Source organism: Vanellus vanellus (genome assembly GCF_965231255.1).
Source record: "Vanellus vanellus genome assembly, contig: HAP1_SCAFFOLD_2001, whole genome shotgun sequence".
In the NCBI taxonomy this organism is placed as follows: Eukaryota; Metazoa; Chordata; class Aves; order Charadriiformes; family Charadriidae; genus Vanellus; species Vanellus vanellus.
Window position 1 is genome coordinate 1 of NW_028128883.1, and position 21,017 is coordinate 21,017.

The following is a 21,017-nucleotide window of genomic DNA, read 5'->3' on the forward strand; positions in this document are numbered from 1 at the left end:
CCTCCCCTCCCCCACTCACCCAGGGCGCGGCACAGCCCCTCCACGCGCCCCACGGCCGCCACCACCTCCTGGGGGTCCCCCCCCCCTCCCCCTCCCCCCCCCGGCAGCTCCTCCTCCACCTCCCCCACCCCGTACCCGAAATCCGCCCGGTCCACCACCACCCGCAGCGCCCCCCTCGCCGCCTCCCGCCGCCGCGTCACGAAGGACGCCGTGGGGCGCAGCCCCAGGGGGCGCAGCGCCCGCCCCACGCTGCCCCACGGCGGGGGGCTCCCCCCGCCCCAGGAGCCGCCCCAGCTCCCGCAGCACCCCCGCCTCCCCCCACACCTCCCAGTAGGTCGTGCAGGAGCCGTGGGGCGGGGGGGGGGCCGTGGGGTTTGGGGGGGCTGGGGGGGGCTGGGGGGGGCTGGGGGTCTCGGGAGCTATGGGGCGGGGGGGGGCCGTGGGGTTTGGGGGGGTTATGGGGGTCGGGGGGGGTCCCAGAGCTGCTATGGGGCAGGAGGAGAGCGCTGCCGGATGTTTGGGGAGGGGGCGCGGGCGGCTTCGGTGGCGCCGTGGGGCGGCCGTGGGGCGCCGTGGGGCGGCTGTGGGTCGCCGTGGGGCAGCCGTGCGTCGCCGTCACGCTGAGGTGGGGCACCGTCAGGCAGATGTGAGTCGCTGTGGGGCGGCCGTGGGTCGCTGTGGGGTGGCTGTGGGTCGCTGTGGGGCGGCCGTGGGTCGCTGTGGGGCGGCTGTGGGTCGCCGTGGGGCAGCTGTGGGTCGCTATAGGGCAGCTTGATCTGCCAGCCCTGCCCTGGCGGTGGCGCAGCCAGGCGTCGGCGCGGCCCAGGGGGCCGTGGGGCCGTCGAAGTAGGTGTCGCGGAAGGGGGGGATGTGGGGCAGCCCCACGGCGCCCAACGCCGCCAGCGCCGCCTCCGTCCCCGGCCCCACGGCGAACTTCACCTCCACCTCGATGGGGCCCGAGGGGGGGGCTGGGGGGGGGGGGGGGGGGGTCAGCGTCGCCCCATAGAGACCCCCCTCTGCCCCATAGAGACCTCCCTGCCCCATAGAGACCCCCCCTGCCCCACAGAGACCCATAGAGACCTCCCTGCCCCATAGAGACCCCCCTGCCCCATAGAGACCCACAGAGACCCCCCTGCCCCATAGAGGCCCACAGAACCACCCCCGCCCCACAGAGACCTCCTCTGCCCCATAGAGACCCCAAAGCCCCCCATAGTGCCCCATAGCCCTCCCCAGACCCCCACCGCACCCTATAGCGGCCCACAGTGCCCCATAGCTCCCCCATAACAGCCCAGAGACCCACAGACCCCTATAGTGCCCATAGCCCCCCCCAGCGCCCCATAGAGCCCCATAGCCCCATAGCGCCCTATAGAGACCCACAGACCTCTATAGCCCCCCATAGCCCCCCCAGCGCCCCATAGCAGCCCCACAGCGCCCTATAGAGACCCACAGAGCCCCATAGCGCCCCATAGACCCCTATAGCGCCCCACAGCGCCCTATAGACCCACAGACCCCCATAGCACCCCATAGACCCCTATAGTGCCCCATAGCAGCCCCATAGCACCCTATAGAGCCCCACAAACCCCTATAGCGCCCCATAGAGCCCCACAGACCCCCCCAGCGCCCCATAGCGCCCTATAGAGACCCACAGAGCCCCATAGCACCCCATAGACCCCTATAGCACCCCATAGCGCCCTATAGAGCCCCACAGAGCCCTATAGCCCCCCCAGCCTCCCCCAGCGCCCCATAGCGCCCCATAGCCCCCCCCAGCGCCCCATAGCAGCCCCATAGCGCCCCATAGAGCCCCACAGTCCCCCCCAGCACCCCATAGAGCCCCATAGCGCCCTATAGCGCCCCACAGCCCCCCCCCAGCGCCCCATAGCGCCCCACGGCGCCGTACCCCCCCCGCCGCGGCGGCTCTCCATGGCGGACGGGTGGGGGAGGGGCCCGCGGGGCATGATGGGAACGGGGGGGGAGGGGGGGAGGGGCCGCGGGGGATTGTGGGAGGTGGAGTGTGGAGTGGGGGAGGGGAGGGGAGGGGAGGGGAGACTCGCTGCGGCACTGGGAGGGAACTGGAGGGCACTGGGAGGGAACTGGAGGGCACTGGGAGGGACTGGGGATGTACTGGGGGGGGACTGGGAGGATACTGGGATGTACTGGGAGGGAACTGGGATGTACTGGGAGGGGACTGGGAGAGAATTGGGATGTACTGGGAGGGAACTGGGATGTACTGGGAGGGAACTGGGAGAGAATTGGGATGTACTGGGACGGAACTGGGATGTACTGGGAGAGAACTGGGATGGACTGGGAGGGAACTGGGATGGACTGGGAGGGAACTGGGATGGACTGGGACGGAACTGGGATGGACTGGGGGGGGACTGGGATGGACTGGGAGGGAACTGGGATGTACTGGGAGGGAACTGGGATGGACTGGGAGAGAACTGGGATGTACTGGGAGGGAACTGGGATGCACTGGGAGGGAACTGGGATGGACTGGGAGGGAACTGGGATGGACTGGGAGAGAACTGGGATGTACTGGGAGGGAACTGGGATGCACTGGGAGGGAACTGGGATGCACTGGGAGGGAACTGGGATGGACTGGGAGGGAACTGGGATGGACTGGGAGAGAACTGGGATGTACTGGGAGGGAACTGGGATGCACTGGGAGGGAACTGGGATGGACTGGGAGGGAACTGGGATGGACTGGGGGGGGGGACTGGGAGAGAATTGGGATGTACTGGGGGGGGACTGGGATGTACTGGGAGGGAACTGGGATGGACTGGGAGGGAACTGGAAGGGGACAGGGATGTACTGGGGCAAACTGGGATGTACTGGTGGGCACTGCGAGGGGACCGAGATACACTGGGAGGGAACTGGGGGGCACTGGGATGTACTGGGGGCAGCGGGAGGGATCTGGGCATTGCTGGGAGGGAACTGGGATGTACTGGGGAGCACTGGGAAGGATCTGGGCTTCACTGGGAAGCACCGGGAAGGAACTGGGATGTACTGGGAGAGAACTGGGAGGCACCAAGGTGTACTGGGGGGCACTGGGATGGACTGGGAGGGAACTGGGAGGGCACCGGGATGGACTGGGAGAGAACTGGGGGTCACTGGGATGGACTGGGAGGGCACTGGGATGGACTGGGAGGGAACTGGGGGTCACTGGGATGGACTGGGGAGGCACTGGGGTGTACTGGTATGTAGCGGGAGAGCACTGGGATATACTGGGAAGCACTGGGAGGGACTGTGGGGTACTGAGATGTACTGGGATGTACTGGGAGGGGACTGGAGAGCACTGGGACAGACTGGGAGGTACTGAGATATACTGGGAGTGAACTGGGGGTAACTGGGATGTACTGGGGGGGCACTGAGAGTGAACTGGGGGGCACTAAGGCGTACTGGGAGGGGACTGGGAGGTACTGGGGGTCACTGGGGTGGACTGGGAGCGAACTGGGAGGCAGTGGGAAGGAACGGAGATGTACTGGGAGGGAACTGGGAGCTACTGGGATGTACTGGGAGGCACTGCGTGGGGACTGGGATGTACTGGGGGAGGACTGGGGGTAACTGGGATGTACTGGGGGGCACTGGGAGGTACTGGGAGGGACCCCCTTACCGCAGCCCTCGGTGGGGGAGGGGCTCCTGGCGCGGGGGAGGGGCTCAGCGCCGGCGCCGCCCTCCTGCGGGGGGAGGGGCAGCGTCAGGGCGGGGCGGGGCAGGGCGGGGCCGAGGCCACGCCCACCCCGGGGGGCGGAGGGGATACTCACCCCTCCCCCGCTGGGCCGCCCGGCGCCGCTTCTTGGGGGGCGGAGCCTCCTGTGAGGTCACAGCCGCGTCATTGAGGGGGCGGGGCAGGGGGGTGGGTGGGCGTGTCCCCGGCCCCGCCCCGCCCCGCCCGCGGCTCACCTGAGGGGCGGAGTCCAGCAGGGGGGTGATGTCCCCGAAGGAGGTGATGGTGCGGAGGGCGTCGCCCGGCCCCGCCCCCGGCCCCGCCCCGCCCGCGCCACGCCCCCGCAGCCGCTGCAGGAAGGACTCCTCCAGCCACGCCCTGGGGGGGGGGAGGGGCGGGGTCAGCCACGCGGCTCCGCCCACCACCCCCAGTGCCACTCCCTCCTGCCCCACAAGTGCCCTCCCGGACCCACAAGTGGCCCTTCTGCCCCACAAGTGCCTCTTTCTGCCCCCCAAGTCCCTCCCGTGACCCACAAGTGCCCCTTCTGCCCCCCAAGTGCTCCCCACGACCCACAAGTGCTTCCTTCCTGCCCCACAAGTGCCCCTTTGTGCCCCCCAAGTCCCCCCCGTGACCCACAAGTGCCCCTCCTGCCCCACAAGTGCTCCCCACAACGCACAAGTGCCCTCCCGGACCCACAAGTGGCCCTTCTGCCCCACAAGTGCCCTCCCGGACCCACAAGTGCCCCTTCTGCCCCACATCCCCCCCCAAGTCCCCCTCCTGCCCCACAAGTGCCCCTCCTGCCCCACAAGTCCCCCCCGTGACCCAAAAGTGCCCCCCCAGACCCACAAGTGCCTCTTTCTGCCCCCCAAATCCCCCTGTGACCCACAAGTGACCCTCCTGCCCCACAAGTGCTCCCCCAGACCCACAAGTGCCCCTCCTGCCCCACAAGTGCTCCCCGCGACCCACAAGTGCTCCCCTGGCCCCACAAGTGCCTCTTTGTGCCCCCCAAGTTCCCCCCGTGACCCACAAGTGACCCTCCTGCCCCACATCCCCCCCCAAGTCTCCCTCCTGCCCCACAAGTGCTCCCTCCTGCCCCCCAAGTGCTCCCCCAGACCCACAAGTGCTCCTCCTGCCCCACAAGTGCTCCCCCAGACCCACAAGTGGCCCTTCTGCCCCACAAGTGCCCCTTTGTGCCCCCCAAGTCCCCCTTCTGCCCCACAAGTGCCTCTTTCTGCCCCACAAGTCCCCCCCTGTGACCCACAAGTGCCCCTCCTGCCCCACATCCCCCCCCAAGTCCCCCTCCTGCCCCACAAGTGCTCCCTCCTGCCCCCCAAGTGCTCCCCCAGACCCACAAGTGCCCCTCCTGCCCCACAAGTGCTCCCCCAGACCCACAAGTGGCCCTTCTGCCCCACAAGTGCCCCTTTGTGCCCCCCAAGTCCCCCTTCTGCCCCACAAGTGCCTCTTTCTGCCCCACAAGTCCCCCCCTGTGACCCACAAGTGCCCCTCCTGCCCCACATCCCCCCCCAAGTCCCCCTCCTGCCCCACAAGTGCTCCCTCCTGCCCCCCAAGTGCTCCCCCAGACCCACAAGTGCTCCTCCTGCCCCACAAGTGCTCCCCCAGACCCACAAGTGGCCCTTCTGCCCCACAAGTGCCCCTTTGTGCCCCCCAAGTCCCCCTTCTGCCCCACAAGTGCCTCTTTCTGCCTCACAAGTCCCCCCCTGTGACCCACAAGTGCCCCTCCTGCCCCACATCCCCCCCCAAGTCCCCCTCCTGCCCCACAAGTGCCTCTCTGTGCCCCCCAAGTCCCCCCCGTGACCTACAAGTGCCCCTCCTGCCCCCCAAGTGCCCCCCTCCCCCCCCCCAAACCTCTGGCGGGCGTGTCGGGGCGTGGCACCGGCCCCGCCCTCCTCCAGGGGGGCGTCGCCCAACTCCTCCCGCAGCTCCCGGATGACGGAGCTGCTCAGCGCCCGCCGCCGCGCCCGCTGCCACGCCCGCTGCCACGCCCCCGCCGGCTCCGCCCCCTCTGGCGGCGGGAGGGGGACGTCAGTAGCCATTGAGGGGGGAAGTGGGGGTCCCGGAAGGGGAAATGGGGGTCCCGGAAGGGGGAAATGGGGGTCCGGGGAAGGGGGAAATGGGGGTCCCGGAAGGGGGAAACAGGAAGTGGGGGACCCGGGAGGGGAAAATGGGGGTCTGGGGAAGGGGGAAACAGGAAATGGGGGTCCCAGAAAGGGGGAAGTGGGAAGTGGGGGACCCGGAAGGGGAAATGGGGGACCCGGGAGGGGGAAATGGAGGTCCTGGAAGGGGAAATGGGGGTCTGGGGAAGGGGGACACAGGAAATGGGGGTCCCGGAAGGGGAAATGGGGGTCCGGGGAAGGGCGAAATGGGAAATGGGGGTCCCAGAAGGAGGAAACGGGAAATGGGGGTCCCGGAAGGGGAAATGGGGGTCCGGGGAAGGGGGAAATGGGGGTCCCGGAAGGGGGAAACAGGAAATGTGGGTCGCGGAAGGGGGAAACAGGAAGTGGGGGTCCCAGAAAGGGGGAAATGGGAAGTGGGGGACCCGGAAGGGGAAATGGGGGACCTGGAAAGGGGGAAGTGGAGGTCCTGGAAGGGGAAATGGGGGTCTGGGGAAGGGCGAAATAGGAAATGGGGGTCCCAGAAGGAGGAAACGGGAAATGGGGGTCCTGGAAGGGGGAAATGGGGGTCCGGGGAAGAGGGAAACAGGAAATGGGGGTCCCGGAAGGGGGAAACAGGAAATGAGGGACCCGGAAGGGGAACTGGGGGTCGCGGGACCCCCCACTGACCGTAGGGGACGGGCACCAGGCGGGGGGGGACGTATCTCCGCCCCCCGCCCCGCCCCGGGGCTTTGGCCCCGCCCCCTCCGGCAGCACCGCCCTCTCCTTCTTCCTCCTCCTCTTCCTCCTCCTCCTCCTGCGGGGGAGGGGCAGAGCTGTCAATCAGCCCCCAGCCCCGCCCCCCTCGCGTCGGGGGGGGGTGGGGAAGGGGTGGGGGAGGGGAAGCGCTCACCGGAGCCGCCATGTTGGCGGGGGAGGGGCGGAAGCGCAGAGGGTCGTCGTCACCTGACGGGGGAGGAACGAGCTGTCAATCAGCCGGGGGGGGCGGGGCCAGGGGGTGGCCCCCCCCCCAAAAGGGGACAGAGGTGTCTGTGACCCCCCGAACCCCCCCGAAACGCCCCAAAAGAGGCCCCCGGGGCTCACCCCTCCCCCCCGCCCGCAGCAGCTTCTGCACGTGGTAGTTGAGGCGCAGCTCGAGGGGGCGGAGCTTCTCCAGCACCTGCGGGGGGAGGGGAGGAATTTTGGGGGGAGGGGACTGACACACCCACAGACACCCCCCAACGCCCCACAGACACCCCCGACCTCGGGGGACCTCCACATCCCCCTCCACCCCCCCCCGACTAAAAACACTTAAAAAGGTGGTTAAGGGGATGTTACATCCACTGCAGGGTGTGGCCACGCCCCCTCCGTTGCAGACACGCCCCCTCCATTGCAGCCACGCCCACCCTGGTTAAGCCCCACCCTATTTATAGCCACCCCCCTGGGTGAATCGCTATAGCCACGCCCCCACCCCACATGACCACGCCCCCCCTCGCTGGCCACGCCCCCCCGCCGCCGCCATCTTGCGGCCCACCCCATAAGGACTGACCCCTCCCCCCCCCCCGGTGGTCCTTCCGGCCCCGCCCCCTTCCGGCCCCCGCCCCGCCCCCTTCCGGCCCCGCCCCTCACCAGGCGCGTCTCCAGGAGGCGGGGCAGGGCGGGCAGCTCCCTCAGGCTCCGCCCCGCGGCCTTTCCCGCCAGCAGCAGCCCCAAATCCTGCAGGTAACTGAGCAGCGCCTGCGCCCGCACCTCCAGCAGCGACAGCCCCTGCGGGGGCGGTCACCCCCCGCACCCCCTAAAGACCCCCAAATCCCCCCCAAACCCCCAACCCCCCCCCAGGACCCCCCAAGTCCCCCCCCAGGACCCCCAAAGGTGCCCTAAATCCCCCCCGATCACCCCCTAAATCCCCCCCCCGACACCGAAACCCTCCTCCAGCACCACATAAGTCCCCCCCCCGGATCCCTAAATCCGCCCCCGGACCCCCCAAATTGTCCCCGAGGACCCCCCAAATCCCCCCCTAGACCCCCCCAAATCCCTCTCCACACCCCCCAAATCCCCTCAGGACCCCTTAAAGACCCCCCAAATCCCCCCCCCGACCCCTAAACTCCCCCCCGGACCCCCTAAATCCACCCCATGACCCCCCCAGTCTCCCCTACCCCCCCCCCCCCGACCCGTAAATCCCCCTCCGACCCCTAATTCCCCCCGAAGGACCCCCCTCCCCCCCCCGGTACCTTCTCGGTGCGGAGCCGCCCTCCGCGCAGCCGCTGCAGCAGCCCCCGCCCGTGCGCGGTCACCGCCGCCACCTGCGGGGACACGGCGGGGCTGAGGAAGGGGGCTCGGGGGGGGGTGAAGGGGATTTAGGGGCCGGGGGGGCCGCACCTGCCCCCGCAGCGCCTCCAGCAGCGCCACCGCCTCCGCCGCCGCCGCCATTTTGCCCGCGAGGCTGAGGGGAGGCGGCGGCGGCCAATGGGAGCGCGGATCCGGCGGCGTCGGCCAATGGGAGGGCGGGAGGGCGGTGCGAGTCCCGCCCCTTCCGCTGCTGCGCGGGAAGTCCCGAGGAGAAGGCCAGTGGGCCAATCGGAGCGCGGCACCGGCGGCGCCGGCCAATGGGAGAGCGAGAGGGCGGCGGCACTCCCGCCCCCTCCGCGGCTGCGCGGGAAGGGCTGAGGCGAAGGTCTGTGGGCCAATCGCAGCGCGGATCCGGCGGCGCCGGCCAATGGGAGGGCGAGACAGCCCCGAGGCGGGCGGGGCGACGCGACTGACAGGCGGGCGGGCCAATGGCAGTGGGGGGGCGGGGCAGCGCCCCAGTGCGGCGCGGAGGAGCCGCCGCTGCAGCCGCACATCCCCCCCCCCCCCCGCGACCCCCCAAATCCCCCCAAACCGCCCCAAAACCGCTTCAGGGCCCCCCCGACCCCCCCAAACCCCCCCCGGATCCCCCCAACCCCCCCCCTCCCCCCCGGGAGCCCCCAAAACCCCTCCGGGGACTCCCCCCCCCCCCCCCCGAAAATTCCAGAGAACCCCCAAATCCCCACTTTTACCCCCAAATAAAACCCCCTCAAATCCCCCGAACCCCCAAATCCCCAAAACCTCCTACAAAATCCCCCCCCCCAAAATCCCCCCCTAAATCCCCCTCCCCCCCAAAAAACCCAAAACCCCCCAAATCCCCCCCAAATCCCCCCAAATCCCCCCCCCCCCCCCCCCCCGCCATGAGGCACCTCCGGAGCGGTTACAAACACCATCGCTTTATTTCACCCCTCCCCCCCCCCCCCCCCCCTTCCCCCTTCCCCTCCCCCACTCCCCCTTCTCCCCTCCCCCCCTCCCCCCCCCATACTCCGACCGCGGGGCGTGGCGGGGCGTGGCGGGGCGTGGCGGGGCGTGGCGGGGCGTGGCGGGCTCAGCGCCGCCCCCCGCGGTCGCGCAGAGGAGTGCTGCGGCTGCGGCTGCGCCGCTTCTCCCCTCCCCCGCCGCCCCCTCCCCCGCCCCGGCGGTGCTCCCCCCGGTGGGAGCGCTCCGACGATGACATCGCGGCGGAGGGGGCGGCGGCGGCGGCGGCGGCGGAGGGCGGGGCGGAGGTGGGGGCGGGCGGGTGGGGCTGGCGGGAGGGCGGGGCGGCCCCTCCCCGCTTGCCCGCCCCTCCCCCGCCCCGCTGCCGCTGCTCTTCCTCCTCCTGTTCCTTCCGGCGCCGCTCCCGTTCCCGCGCCCGCGCCGCCCGCTCCGCCTGCTTCTGCACGAACTGCCGGGCGGGGCCGGGGCGCGGTCAGGGCGGGGCCGGGGCGGGGCAGGGCGGGGGGGGAGGGGGGGGAGGGGGGGATAGGGATCCCCTATGCTTAAGGGGTGGGGGGAGGCGCTGCCTCTTTAAGAAGCCACGCCCCCTTCTATAAGAGGCCACGCCCCCTCCGCAGGACACGCCCCCACCCGCGGGACCCGCCCCCACCCGCAGGACACGCCCCCCACCCGCAGGACACGCCCCCCACCCGCAGGACACGCCCACACAGGTGTGGGGGCGTGGCCAGGGAAAGGGGGTATATGGGGTGTGTTGGGGGCTGGAGGGAAGCCCCGCCCCTTTAAGCGAGGCCACGCCCCCCGGTCTAAACCACGCCCCCTCCCCGACAAGGCCACACCCCCTCCCCCCAAGCCCCGCCCACAAAGGGGTTGAGCAAAGGGGATATGGGAACCTGTGTGTGGGGGAGGAGGGAGGCCCCGCCCACCCCGCGGGAGGCCCCGCCCACCCCCTGCCCGAGGCCCCGCCCACCTGAGTGTCAGTCAGCGGCAGCCAATAGATGCAGGGCGCCGCCTTCGTCTTGCGGAAGAGGTCGTCCAATAGCTTCGCGGGCGGCTCCTCGGGCGGCTTCTCTATTGGCCGGGGGGGGAGGGGAGGGGCGGGGTCAGGCGGGGACACGCCCACAGACCCCACCCACCACCCCAAGCCCCGCCCACGCCCCTTCACCCCGCCCACCACCCCCACCCCCCCGTTAACCCCACCCCCCGCCCCCTCAAACCCCGCCCACCCCCTCCCACCGTAGCCCCGCCCCTCCCGGCCCCGCCCCACCTTTCTTGTCGGGGCGTGTCTCGCGGGGGCCCCTCCCCCTCTCTTTGCCGCCGCCCTCGGGAGGGCGGTGCCGGGGGCGCGGCTCGCGGGGGGCGTGTCCTGCGGCGGAGGCCCCCCCCGCCCCGGCGGGCGCGGGCGGGGCGGGGCGGGGCGGGGCCCCCGGCGGGGGGGAGGGGCTGCCGCCTTTGTCGCGGTCCCACTCGCGCTCCGCCCGCGTGCGCTCGCGCCGCTCCATCTCCCGCTCCCGCTCCGCCCACTGCGCCCGCTCCGCCTCCCCCCGCCCCGCCCGCGCCCCGCCCGGCCCCGCCCCGCCCCGCCCCGGCCCCGCCCCGCCCCCCGGCGGCCGCTCCGGCAGGAGGCCCCGGTGGAAGTCCAGCTGTGGGGGGAGGGGAGGGCGGGGTCAGGCATGCCCCGCCCCGCCCCGCCCCGTTCCCGCGGACCCACAAGTGACCCCCAAGTGAGCCCCAGACCCACAAGTGGCCCCTCGGGGACCTCTCCTGCCCCACACCTGACCCACAAGCGACCCCTCCCGCCCCACAAGTGACCCCCAGACCCACATGTGACCCACACATGACCCCTCCCGCCCCACCTGACCCACAAGTGACCTCTCCTGCCCCACATGTAACCCAAATGTGACCCCCAGACCCACAAGTGTCCCCTCCTGCCCCACAAGTGACCACCGGACCCACAAGTGACCCCCAAGTGTCCCCTCCTGCCCCACAAGTGACCACCGGACCCACAAGTGACCCCCAAGTGTCCCCTCCCACCCCACAAGTGACCACCAGACCCACAAGTGACCCCCAAGTGTCCCCTCCTGCCCCACAAGTGACCACCGGACCCACAAGTGACCCCCAGACCCCCAAGTGACCCCTCCCGCCCCCCAAGTGACCCCCGGACCCCCAAGTGTCCCCTCCCGCCCCACAAGTGACCACCGGACCCACAAGTGACCCCCAAGTATCCTCTTCCACCCCACAAGTGACCACCGGACCCACAAGTGACCCCCAGCCCCCCAAGTGACCCCTCCTGCCCCACAAGTGACCCCCAGCCCCACAAGTGACCCCTCCCGCCCCACAAGCCACCTCTAACTGACCCCCCCCCGCCCCACAAGCGCTTGAGACCCACAAGCGCCTTCCCCCGCCCCACAAGTGACCCCCAACTAACCCCTCCTGCCCCCCAAGCGACCCCCACCCCCTCCCCCCTTCCCCCCAAATCCCCCTCCCGCCCCACAACCCCGCCCCATAGCGCTATCCCACACCCCCCCCACCCCCCCCCCAGCCCCACGGCGCTGCCCCACGGCGCTGCCCCACGGCGGTACCTCCTCCTGCTCGGCGAAGTCGGCCGACAGCACTTTGGGGTTGGACTGCGGCCACTTGACCCCGTGCAGAGCGTTGCGCGTGGCCACCGCCTCCTCCACCGACGCGTACTTGGGGGGCAGAGAGGGGGGGGGGGGGTTGGGGGGCCGCCCCATGGCCGCCCCACGGGGAGGAGGAGTTGGGGGGTTGGGGGGTATGGGGAGGGGGAGGGGGGAGGGGGTGATGGGACGGCCCCATAGAGACCCACAGAGCCCCACAGTGCCCCATAGAGCCCCACGGAGCCCCATAGAGACCCACAGAGCTCTATAGAGACCAACAGAGACCCACAGAGCCTCTCAGTGCCCCACAGAGCCCCACAGTGCCCCACAGAGACCGACAGAGCCCCATAGAGCCCCATAGAGCCCCACAGTGCCCCATAGAGACCCACAGAGCCCCATAGAGCCCTATAGAGACCCACAGTGCCCCATAGAGCCCCACAGTGCCCTATAGAGACCCACAGAGCCCCACAGTGCCCCTTAGAGCCCCATAGTGCCCCATAGAAACCCATAATGCTCCACAGAGCCCCACAGTGCCCCATAGCGCCCATTAGAACCTTACAGCGCCCCATAGAGAACCACAGTGCCCTATAGAGGCCCATAGTGCCCCATAGAGCCCCACAGTGCCCCATAGAGCCCCACAGAGACCCATAGAGCCCCTGTACCACCCCACAGCACCCTATAGAGCCCCATAGAGACCCACAGAGCCCCACAGCGCCCCACATCTCCCCACAGAACCTCACAGCACCTCCCACCGCCCCACGGGACTTCCCCCCCACCCCTTCCTCCCCGGTCTCTGCCCTGCCCCACAGCGCCCCATAGCGCCCCACGGCGCCCCACGGCGCCCCACAGCGCCCCCTACCGTGACGTAGCAGTGGGACTTGATCTTGTCGATCCAGAACCCCTCTTCCCGCAGCCGCCCCGTGCGGCCCAACAGCTCCTTCAGCTGCCCCAGAGTGAAGGGGCGCACCTGGGGGGCACAGCCGGGGGTGGGGGGCAGGGGGGTGTGGGGCAGGGGGGTGTGGGGCAGGGGGTGGGGGACAGAGAAGTGGGGGGTGGGGGGTGTGGGGCAGAGAGATGTGGGGCAGAGGAGTGTGGGGAGGGGGGATGTGGGGCAGAGGATGTGGGGCAGAGGAGTGTGGGGTGGGAGGAAGGGCAGAGACACAAGTCAGACCTGTGGGGCGGAGATGTGTGGGGCAGCCCCACAAGTGCCCCGCCCACACCTGCTCCCCACCCCATTAAGCCCCTCCCCCTCCCCATCAAGCCCCACCTCCCCGCAGGCCCCCCCACTAAGCCACACCCCCTCCCCATCAAGCCCCGCCCCCTCCCTTGCAGGGCCCCCTAAGCCCCGCCCCTCCTTTCAAGCCCCGCCCCCTCCCCGTGAAGCCCTTCCCCTTCCCACCAGCCCCCTCCCCAAGCCCCGCCCCCTCCCTGTGAAGCCCCACCCCCATGAAACCAATCCCCTCTCCACTAGGCTCCTCCCCCTCCCTGTGAAGCCCCGCCCCTCCCCTCAGGCCCCACCCCCTTTCCATGAAGCCCTTCCCCTTTCCACCAGCCCCCTCCTCAAGCCCCGCCCCTCCCATTAAGCCCCGCCCCTCCCTTCAGGCCCCGCCCCCTCCCCACAAAACCAATCCCCTCTCCATTAGGCCCCTCCCCCTTCCTGTGAAGCCCCGCCCCCTCCCCTCAGGCCACACCCCCTCCCCCGAGGCCCCGCCCCCGGCCCCGCCCTCACCAGGTTGCAGAGGTGGACGATGGGGGAGGGGCGGGCGCGGGGGGGGGAGGGGCGGGGCGCCGCCCGCACGGGGTCGTCGATGGGGAGGGCGAGGCGGGGCGGGGCGCCCATCCCCCGCCGCGGGGCCTCGCCTGGGGGCCGCACCAGTCACCCCCAGTACGGCCCAGTACAACCCAGTACAGCCCAGCGCCCCCCCCACTCCCTCCCAGTACAACCCAGTGCCCCCCCCACTCCCTCCCAGTACAACCCAGTGCCCCCCCAGTCCCTCCCAGTGCCTCCCAGTGCCCCCCAGTATGACCCAGTGCCCCCCCAGTCCCTCCCAGTGCTCCCCCAATGCCTCCCAGTATGCTTCCCGTCCCTCCCAGTATAAACCAGTCCCTCCCAGTGCCTCCCCCCCAATATAGCCCAGTACCTCCCAGTGTGCTTCCACTCCCTCCCAGTATATCCCAGTGCCTCCCAGTGCCCCCCCCACTCCCTCCCAGTATATCCCACAAACCCCCAGTGCCCCCCCATCCCTCCCAGTATAACCCAGTGCCCCCCCAGTCCCTCCCAGTATATCCCACTCCCCCCCAGTCCCTCCCAGTGTCCCCCCAGTCCCTCCCAGTGCCCCCCCACTCCCTCCCAATATGACCCAGTGCCCCCCCCAGTCCCTCCCAGTATATCCCATTCCCCCCCAGTGCCCCCCCACTCCCTCCCAGTATGACCCAGTGCCCCCCCCAGTCCCTCCCAGTATATCCCACTCCCTCCCAGTCCCTCCCAGTACCTCTCTTCCCCTCCTGCTCGCCAGGGGGGAGGGGCGGGGCTGCCTCGCCGGGGGCGGGGGGAGGGGCGGGGCCGCCGCCGGGCGGGGGGAGGGGCTGCGGCCGCTCCTCCTCCCCCCCTCCCCCCTTCCCCTCCCCCCCTCCCCCTCCCCCTCCTCCCGCCCGTTCTCCTCTGATGGCACCACCTGGGGGGGGGGGAGGGGTCAGGGGGGGCGTGGCCAGCGCGGGGGGGCGTGGCCAGAGCGGGGGGGGGCGTGGCCGGTGGGGGGGAGGGGGCGTACCTGGGTGACGGTGCGGCAGATCTTCAAGGGGGGGTGGGGGTGGGCCAGGAGGGGGAGGGGCCGCTCCCCGGCCCCGCCCCCGGCCCCGCCCCCTCCCGCCGCCTCCTCCTCCATCGGCCCCTCCCCCCCCCCTCCTCCTCCTCCTCCTCCTCCTCCTCCGGGTGCAGCTCCACCACCGCCTCCGCCCCTCCCCCCACCTTCATGGCGGGGATGAGGCTCTGGGGGGAGGGGCGGCCTCACTCCCACTGCCCTCCCAGTACGGCCCAGTATGGCCCAGTACCCCCCCGCTCTACGTCAATCCCTCCCAGCGCCCCCCCCAGCCCATCCCAGTAACTCCCAGTCCCCCCCGGTCACCTCCCAGTACCCACCCGATACATCGCGGTCCCTCCCAGTGCCCCCCCAATCTATCCCAGTTCCCTCCAGTTCATCCCTACCCCCACACCCAGTCCCTCCCAGTATGCCTCAGGTCCCCCCCAGTGCCCCCCCAACACATCCCAGTCCCTCCCAGTGCCCCCCCAATCCATCCCAGTTCCCTCCACTCTATCCCTACCCCCCCCCCAGTCCCTCCCAGTATACCTCAGGTCCCCCCCAGTGCCTCCCAGTGCTCCCTGAACACATCCCAGTCCCTCCCAGTCCCCTCCGGTCCATCCCCACCCTCTCTCCCAGTCCCTCCCAGTATGCCTCACGTCCCTCCCAGTGCCTCCCAGTGCCCCCCCAAACACATCCCCGTCCCTCCCAGTCCCCTCCAGTCCATCCCTGCCCCCTCCCAGTGCCTCCCAGTCCCTCCCGGTATGTCTCAGGTCCCTCCCAGTGCCCCCCAGTGCCCCCCAGTGCCTCCCAGTGCCCCCAGTACCTTCAGGGAGTCGGTGGTGATGCTGATGGAGGGCCGTTTGGGGGCGGAGGCGGTACTGGCGCCCCATCGCCGCTTTCGGCCCCCCCGGCGGCCGCCCCTCCCCCGTCGGGCTCCAGACTGGGCGACGCCCCTTTGGCGGCGGCTGTGGGAGGGGGCGGGGCCACGTCGGAGGGGTGGGGAGGGGCTTGGGCGAGACCACGCCCCTCCCTCTCGGCTGGCTCCGCCCCCAAAGTCGCACCCCCCCCACCCCCCCCCAGTCCCTGCATGGGCGCCAAGCCCCGCCCCTTGCCCCAAAGCCCCGCCCACTGCCTCCTCCAAACCCCGCCCCCAGGGACAGGCCCCGCCCCCAGGCTAAGCCCCACCCCTCCCCTCTATCGCAACACATTAAACCAGCGCTAAGCCCCGCCCCTACCCGAAGCCCCGCCCCCTCTCTTAGCCCCACCCATACCTTGCACTAAGCCCGCCCCCTCAGCCCAAGCTCCGCCCCCTCAGCTCAACCCACCCCCCCTCCCACACCCCACTATTACCCCTCACACCAGGCCCCGCCCCGCCTTAAACCCCGCCCCCTCCGCTCAAGCCACGCCCCCTCCTCAACCCCCACTCAAGCCACGCCCCCCTCCGCTCAAGCCACGCCCCCTCTACCCTTATTCCTTATCCCACTTCCTCCCCCCACACCTGTGGCCCCTCCCACCCCTCAAGCCACGCCCCCACCCAAACCCCACCCCCTCCGCTCAAGCCACGCCCCCTCCTCTACCCTTATTCCTTATCCCACTTCCTCCCCCTGAACCTTTGGCCCCTCCCACCCCCTCAAGCCACGCCCCCACCCAAACCCCACCCCCTCCGCTCAAGCCACGCCCCCTCCTCTACCCTTATTCCTTATCCCACTTCCTCCCCCGAACCTTTGGCCCCTCCCACCCCCTCAAGCCACGCCCCCACCCCAACCCCGCCCCTCCGCTCAAGCCACGCCCCCTACTCAAGCCACGCCCCCTACTCAAGCCACGCCCTATCCGCTCAAGCCACGCCCCCTTTTCTACCCTTACCCCTTATCCCACCCCCTCCCCCCGAACCTTTGGCCCCTCCCTCCCCCTCAGGCCCCGCCCCCCGGGCCCCGCCCTTCGTGCCCCGCCCCCCAGGCCCCGCCCTTCGTGCCCCGCCCCCCCAGGCCCCGCCCCCGCTCACAGAGGACGGCGATCTTCCTCTTGAAGGCCTTTGGCTGCGCCGCGCTCTGGGGAGAGACGGGGGAGGGGCCGGGGGGGGGTGGGGGTGGGGGAGGGGAGAGACACACCCCGTGGCGGGGGCGGGGCCGGGGGTGACGTCAGCGGCGGGCGGGGCGGGGCGCGGCCTCAGCTCCGCCCCTCCCCCCCCCCCCCCCTTCTTTAGGGTGACTTAATCAAAGGGGTTTCCCGGTAATTAGGGGGGGGGGGGGAGGGGATGTGTGGGGCGCCCCACAAGTGTGGGGCGCCCCCCAAGTGGGGGGAGGGGAACAGGGGGGTCCCTGAGGGTCTGGGCCACCTCCAAATGGGGGGGTGGGGAGGGGGTCCCCACGGGGGGAACTTGTGGGTCCGGGGGATCCGTGGGGCGCCCCACAAGTGAGGTTGGGGGGAGGGGGTGGTCCCGGAGGTCCATGGGGTGCCCCATGTGGGGACTTGTGGGTCCGTGGGGCGCCCCACAAGTGAGGATGTGGGTCGCGGAGGTCCATGGGGTGGAGGCGGGTGACCCACAGGAGGCGTTGGGGGTCCCGGAGGTCCATGGGGTGCCCCACAAGTGAGGTTGGGGGTCCCAGAGGTCCGTGGGCTGCCCCACAAGTGAGGTCGGAGGTCCATAGGGTGCCCCATACGGGGACTTGGGGGTCCAGGAGGTCCGCGGGCTGCCCCATAAGTGGTTCAGATGGTCCTAGAGATCCATGGGGCGCCCCACAAGTGCGGTTGGGGGTCCAGGAGGTCCACGGGCTGCCCCATAAGTGAGGTTGGGGGTCTCAGAGTTCCGTGGGGCGCCCCACAAGTGAGGTTGGAGGTCCACGGGGCGCCCCATACAGGGACTTGGGGGTCCAGGAGGTCCAGGGGCTGCCCCATAAGTGACGTTGGAGGTCCACAGGCTGCCCCACAAGTGAGGTTGGGGGTCTCAGAGATCCATGGGGCGCCCCACAAGTGAAGTTGGAGGTCCACGGGCTGCCCCATAAGTGAAGTTGTGGGTCCTGGAGGTCCATGGGGTGGAGGTGGGTGACCCATAGAAGGTGTTGTGGGTCTGGGAGGTCCATGGGGCGCCCCACAAGTGAGGTTGGGGGTCCACGGGCTGCCCCACAAGTGAGGTTGGGGGTCTCAGAGGTCCGTGGGCTGCCCCACAGCGGGACTTGGGGGTCCAGGAGGTCCATAGAGTGCCCCACAGGCGATGTTGGGGGGGGGGGTGGTGTGTCCCAGAAATCCATGGGGTGCCCCACACGAGGACTTGGGGGTCCAGAAGGTCCGTGGGGCGCCCCATAAGTGAGGTTGGAGGTCCCGGAGGTCCGTGGGGTGGAGTTGGGTGACCCACAGGAGGTGTTGGGGGTCCCGGAGGTCCATGGGGCGCCCCACAAGTGGGGTTGGAGGTCCATGGGGCGCCCCACAAGTGGGGTTGGAGGTCCATGGGGCGCCCCACAAGTGGGGTTGGGGGTCCCTGAGGTCCTTCAACAGGTGGTGGACGACCCCCGTGGGGGGCGGTAGAGGTCCAGGAGGTCAGTGGGGCGCCCCACAAGTGCGGCTGTGGGTCCAGGACGTCTATGGGGCGCCCCACAAGTGGGGCTGGAGGCCCATGGGGTGCCCCACGCGGCACTCAGAGGTCCCTGAGAGGCTTCAGCGGGTGACGGACGACCTCCGGGGGAGATGGTGGAGGTCCAGGAGGTCCGTGGGGCGCCCCACAAGTGAGGCTGGAGGTCCGTGGGGCGCCCCCCGTGGGGACTTGTGGGTCCCGGAGATGTTCCTGTGGGTCTCGGGGGGCCCCAGGGGACACGTTGGGGGAGGGGGGTGGGTGTCCTCCAGATGTTGGCTGCCCCACAAGTGACGACGTTGGGGGTCCAGATGTTGGGCGGCCCCAAACATGGGGGTCTGAGAGGCGCTGGAGCTGTCGGCTGCCCCCTAAGTGGGAAGTTGGGGGTCCTGGAGACGTTGGCTGCCCCCAAGTGAAGACGTTGGGGGTCCCGGAGGTCCTCCAGCTGTTGTGTGCCCCACAAGTGAGGTGTTGGGGGTCCTGGAAGACGTTGGCTGCCCCCTAAGTGGGAAGTTGGGGGTCCTCCAGATGTTGGGCGCCCCACAAGTCAGATGTTGGGGGTCCCAGAGGTCCTCCAGACGTTGGGCGCCCCACAAGTGAAGAGGTTGGGGGTCCCAGAGGTCCTCCAGATGTTGGGTGGCCCCAAACATGGGGGTCCCGGAGGTCCTCCAGCTGTCGGCTGCCCCCCAAGTGAAGATGTTGGGGGTCCTCCAGGTGTCGTGCGCCCCACAAGTGAAGAGGTTGGGGGTCCCAGAGGTCCTCCAGATGTTGGGGGCCCTCCAGCTGTCGGCTGCCCCCCAAGCGAAGACGTTGGGGGTCCTTTAGACGTTGGCTGCCCCCAAGTGAAGAGGTTGGGGGTCCTCCAGATGTCGGGCGCCCCCCAAGCGAAGAGGTTTGGGGTCCCACAAGTCCTCCAGATGTTGGGCGGCCCCCAAACATGGGGGTCCCGGAGGTCCTCCCCGCTGTCGGCTGCCCCCCAAGTGAGGAGGTCGGGGGTCCTCCAGCTGTTTGGGCGCCCCCTAAGTGAGGTGTTGGTTGGGGGGGAGGGGGCCTGTGTGTGTCCCGGAGGTCCTTCAAGCGGGTTCGGGCGCCCCCCAAGTGAGTTGTTGGGGGTCCCGGAGGTCCATCGGGTGGTGGGTGCCCCCTAAGTGAGGCGTTGGGGGTCCGGGAGGTCCGTGGGGTGGGGGTGGGGCTGGGCGCCCCCCCGAGGGAGACGTGGGGGTCCCGGGGGTCCTCTAAGCCAGCGCTGGGTGCCCAAAAGAGAGACGTTTGGGGGGTCCCGGGGGGGTGTGGGGAGGGGTGTGGGGCGCAGCCAGCTGCCCCCCAAGTCACAGGCCGGGGGGGGGGGGGAAGGGGGGGGGGGCGGCACGGATGTGGGGCGCCCCACAAGTAAAAACGGGGGGGGGTGTGTGATATGGGGCACCCCGAAACGTGTGGGGTGCCCCCTAAGTAGGCATAGGGCGACCCCCGAGTAGGAATGGGGTGCCCCCTAAGTAGGCGTGGGGCTGGTTGAGGCGGTCTCGGGGATGTGGGGCGCCCCATAAGTAGCTATAGCCTGCCCCATAAGTAGCTATAGGCTGCCCCCTAAGTGGATACGGGGTGCTAAAGGCGCTCTCAGAGGTGTGGGGTGCCCCATAAGTAAGTATACAGTCCCTTCTAAGTAGCTATAGGGCGCCCCCCAAGTAGCTATGGGGTGCCCCCTAAGTAGCTATGGGGCAGACAGAGGCGCCCTCGGGGACGTGGGGCGCCCCATAAGTAGCTATAGGCTGCCCATAAGTGGATATGGGGCGCTAAAGGAAATGTGGGGTGCCCCATAAGTAAGTACACGGTGCCCCCTAAGTAGCTATGGGGCAGACAGAGGCGCCCTCGGGGACGTGGGGCGCCCCATAAGTAGCTATAGGCTGCCCCATAAGTAGCTACAGGCTGCTGAAGGTGCTCACAGAGCTGTGGGGTGCCCCCTAAGCAAATATGGGGCGCCCCCCAAGTAGGGATGTGGGGCGCCCCCCAAGTAAGGGGTTCCCCGGGGGGGGAGGTGGCAGCGCTGTGGGGCCGCCCCATAAGTATAGGGGGGCCCATAGGGGTGGGGCGGCCCCGAAGGGGCCCCCTTTAAACAACCACGTCGCTGTGGGGCGCCCCACAAGTGAATCCATAGGTCTCCTGAGCGCCCCGTAAGTCCATCTATGGGGCCCCCGAGTGCCACCAGCGCTATGGGGCGCCCCACAAGTGAATCTATAGGTCTCCTGAGCGCCCCATAAGCGAATCTATAGGTCCCACGGGCGCCCCGTAAGTCCATCTATAGGTCTCTGGGGTGACACCGGCGCTGTGGGGCGCTCCCCAAGCGAATCTATAGGTCTCCAGAGCGCCCCGTAAGTCACTCTATAGGTCCCCTGAGTGCCACCAGCGCTGTGGGGCGCCCCCCAAGTGAGCCTGGGGGTCCGCAGCCCCCCCCCCCACGAGGCCGCCGTGGGGCAGAGGAGGGGTGTGCCGGGGGGGGGGGGGAGGGGAGGGGGATGTGTGGGGCAGGGTTTGGGGTGAGGGCCCTTCCTCCCCTCCCCCCCCCCTTCCCTTTGCCCTCCCCCTCCCTGCCCCACACTTAGGGGCGGCCCCACACCCCCCCCGGGTTACCTGTGGGTCCGGGGGGCGCTCGGGGGGGCGCTGGGGGGAGAGGCCCCCGCCCCGGGGGGGGGTCCCGGCTCCATGGGCTCCGCCGGCTCCTCGCTGGGGGGGGGAGGGGGGGGGGAATCAGTGGGGCTGGACCCATAGCTGCCCCACGGCGGGGCGGGGCGGGGCGGGGGGAACACACACCCCACCCCCCGCCCCATAGATCCTGCGGGAGGGGGGCTGCCCCATAGAGCCCCTAGAGGGGGGGTCCCTGCCCCACAGATGCCCCACGGGGGGGGGTTCCTGCCCCCAGCCCCATAGAGTCCCCTATAGAGCCCCTATAGCTGCCCCCAGCCCCATAGAGTCCCCTATAGA

The 21,017-nt window shown here is 70.2% G+C and overlaps 2 protein-coding genes across 3 annotated transcripts; both read right to left on the reverse strand.

Annotated features, from left to right (window-relative positions):
• Positions 1-638: 638 nt before the first annotated feature.
• Positions 639-8,564, reverse strand: NGDN (neuroguidin). Of its 2 annotated transcripts, none has more exons than XM_082499955.1 (11): positions 8,155-8,564; positions 8,007-8,078; positions 7,405-7,542; positions 6,880-6,955; positions 6,689-6,741; positions 6,466-6,589; positions 5,531-5,687; positions 3,901-4,042; positions 3,762-3,810; positions 3,611-3,674; positions 639-968 (listed from the first exon to the last, which is right to left on the reverse strand). In XM_082499955.1, the coding sequence occupies exons 1-10, from the start codon at positions 8,203-8,205 to the stop codon at positions 3,655-3,657; spliced, it is 882 nt and encodes a 293-aa protein (XP_082356081.1). In that variant the 5' UTR covers positions 8,206-8,564; the 3' UTR covers positions 639-968; positions 3,611-3,654. The 2 variants fall into 2 exon arrangements, with proteins under 2 accessions (XP_082356081.1, XP_082356080.1); XM_082499954.1 differs by having other exon boundaries at positions 6,466-6,592.
• A 521-nt stretch (positions 8,565-9,085) lies between these two features.
• Positions 9,086-20,770, reverse strand: LOC309683988 (uncharacterized protein). Its single transcript, XM_082499956.1, has 10 exons — positions 20,667-20,770; positions 16,479-16,524; positions 15,300-15,441; positions 14,168-14,350; positions 13,405-13,535; positions 12,535-12,642; positions 11,640-11,747; positions 10,325-10,700; positions 10,028-10,128; positions 9,086-9,508 (listed from the first exon to the last, which is right to left on the reverse strand). Exons 1-10 carry the CDS (start codon positions 20,738-20,740, stop codon positions 9,170-9,172), a joined length of 1,608 nt encoding a protein of 535 aa, XP_082356082.1. The 5' UTR covers positions 20,741-20,770; the 3' UTR covers positions 9,086-9,169.
• Positions 20,771-21,017: the final 247 nt, after the last annotated feature.

What these genes read in the sequence shown, in the direction of transcription:
- NGDN (XM_082499954.1), bottom strand. Translation starts at nt 8,205, where the DNA reads ATGGCGGCGGCGGCGGAGGCGGTGGCGCTGCTGGAGGCGCTGCGGGGG. An exon ending in GCTGCGGGCGGGGGGGAGGG is followed by an intron (nt 6,742 to 6,879) that starts GTGAGCCCCGGG and finishes CTCCCCCGTCAG; the next exon opens with GTGACGACGACCCTCTGCGC. An exon ending in TGCTGGACTCCGCCCCTCAG is followed by an intron (nt 3,811 to 3,900) that starts GTGAGCCGCGGG and finishes GTGACCTCACAG; the next exon opens with GAGGCTCCGCCCCCCAAGAA.
- LOC309683988 (XM_082499956.1), bottom strand. Translation starts at nt 20,740, where the DNA reads ATGGAGCCGGGACCCCCCCCCGGGGCGGGGGCCTCTCCCCCCAGCGCC. An exon ending in AGCGCCCCCCGGACCCACAG is followed by an intron (nt 16,525 to 20,666) that starts GTAACCCGGGGG and finishes GTCTCTCCCCAG; the next exon opens with AGCGCGGCGCAGCCAAAGGC. An exon ending in GACACGCCCCGACAAGAAAG is followed by an intron (nt 10,129 to 10,324) that starts GTGGGGCGGGGC and finishes CCCGGCCAATAG; the next exon opens with AGAAGCCGCCCGAGGAGCCG.